The sequence below is a fragment of the Sphaeroforma arctica genome (assembly GCF_001186125.1).
Source record: "Sphaeroforma arctica JP610 unplaced genomic scaffold supercont1.162, whole genome shotgun sequence".
In the NCBI taxonomy this organism is placed as follows: Eukaryota; class Ichthyosporea; order Ichthyophonida; genus Sphaeroforma; species Sphaeroforma arctica.
Window position 1 is genome coordinate 106,929 of NW_014040396.1, and position 651 is coordinate 107,579.

The window sequence follows — 651 nt, forward strand, 5'->3', positions numbered from 1 at the left end:
TACCACGAATGCATATATGGCCGGAGCCCCAATAAGGCGATGGTCTTATCTTGTGCCCATACTCAGATATCACCATTCTCATACACATCTACCTACCACAGGCGACGGTACATCGAACTTTGAATCTCGCCCAACCCATATAAGGAACCTAGATGACAAGCAGATTGACTGCGTGTTTGCGGGGGGGCATCACTCTATGGCTATCTCACACAGCACAGGCAGTGTGTATCTGTGGGGATGGCTGTTTGAACGGGATGTCAGGGAAAACGGTAATTAAAAAACGTTTTGTGTGTTTGTGTACGGTGTGTATCTGTGGGGATGGCTGTTTGAACGGGATGTCAGGAAAACGGTAATTAACAAATGTTTTGTGTGTTTGTGTACGGTGTGTATCTGTGGGGATGGCTGTTTGAACGGGATGTCAGGAGAACGGTAATTAACAATCGTTTTGTGTGTTTGTGTACGGTGTGTATCTGTGGACACCACACGTATCACACACACTAAAACACACACGTATCGCACGCATGTATTGGTGTATAATCTGTGCAGTAGTGTGTCCATTGCAGCCCGTTGCGCATGTGAAGGCCTGACCCGTTGCTTGATCACGTGGGCCGTATACGAAGCACAGCAAAGCTATCACATACATACATACAC

General features: G+C 47.0%; 1 protein-coding gene across 3 annotated transcripts in view; it reads left to right on the forward strand.

Moving 5' to 3' along the window:
• SARC_03257 (hypothetical protein) overlaps window positions 1–651 on the forward strand; it is a 10,707-nt gene that overhangs the window by 6,092 nt on the left and 3,964 nt on the right. For all 3 annotated transcript variants that reach the window (XM_014302960.1, XM_014302959.1, XM_014302958.1), the window contains exon 7: window positions 102–269. In XM_014302960.1, coding sequence (XP_014158435.1) covers window positions 102–269 — 168 coding nt within the window. The remainder of the gene's footprint in view (window positions 1–101; window positions 270–651) is intronic.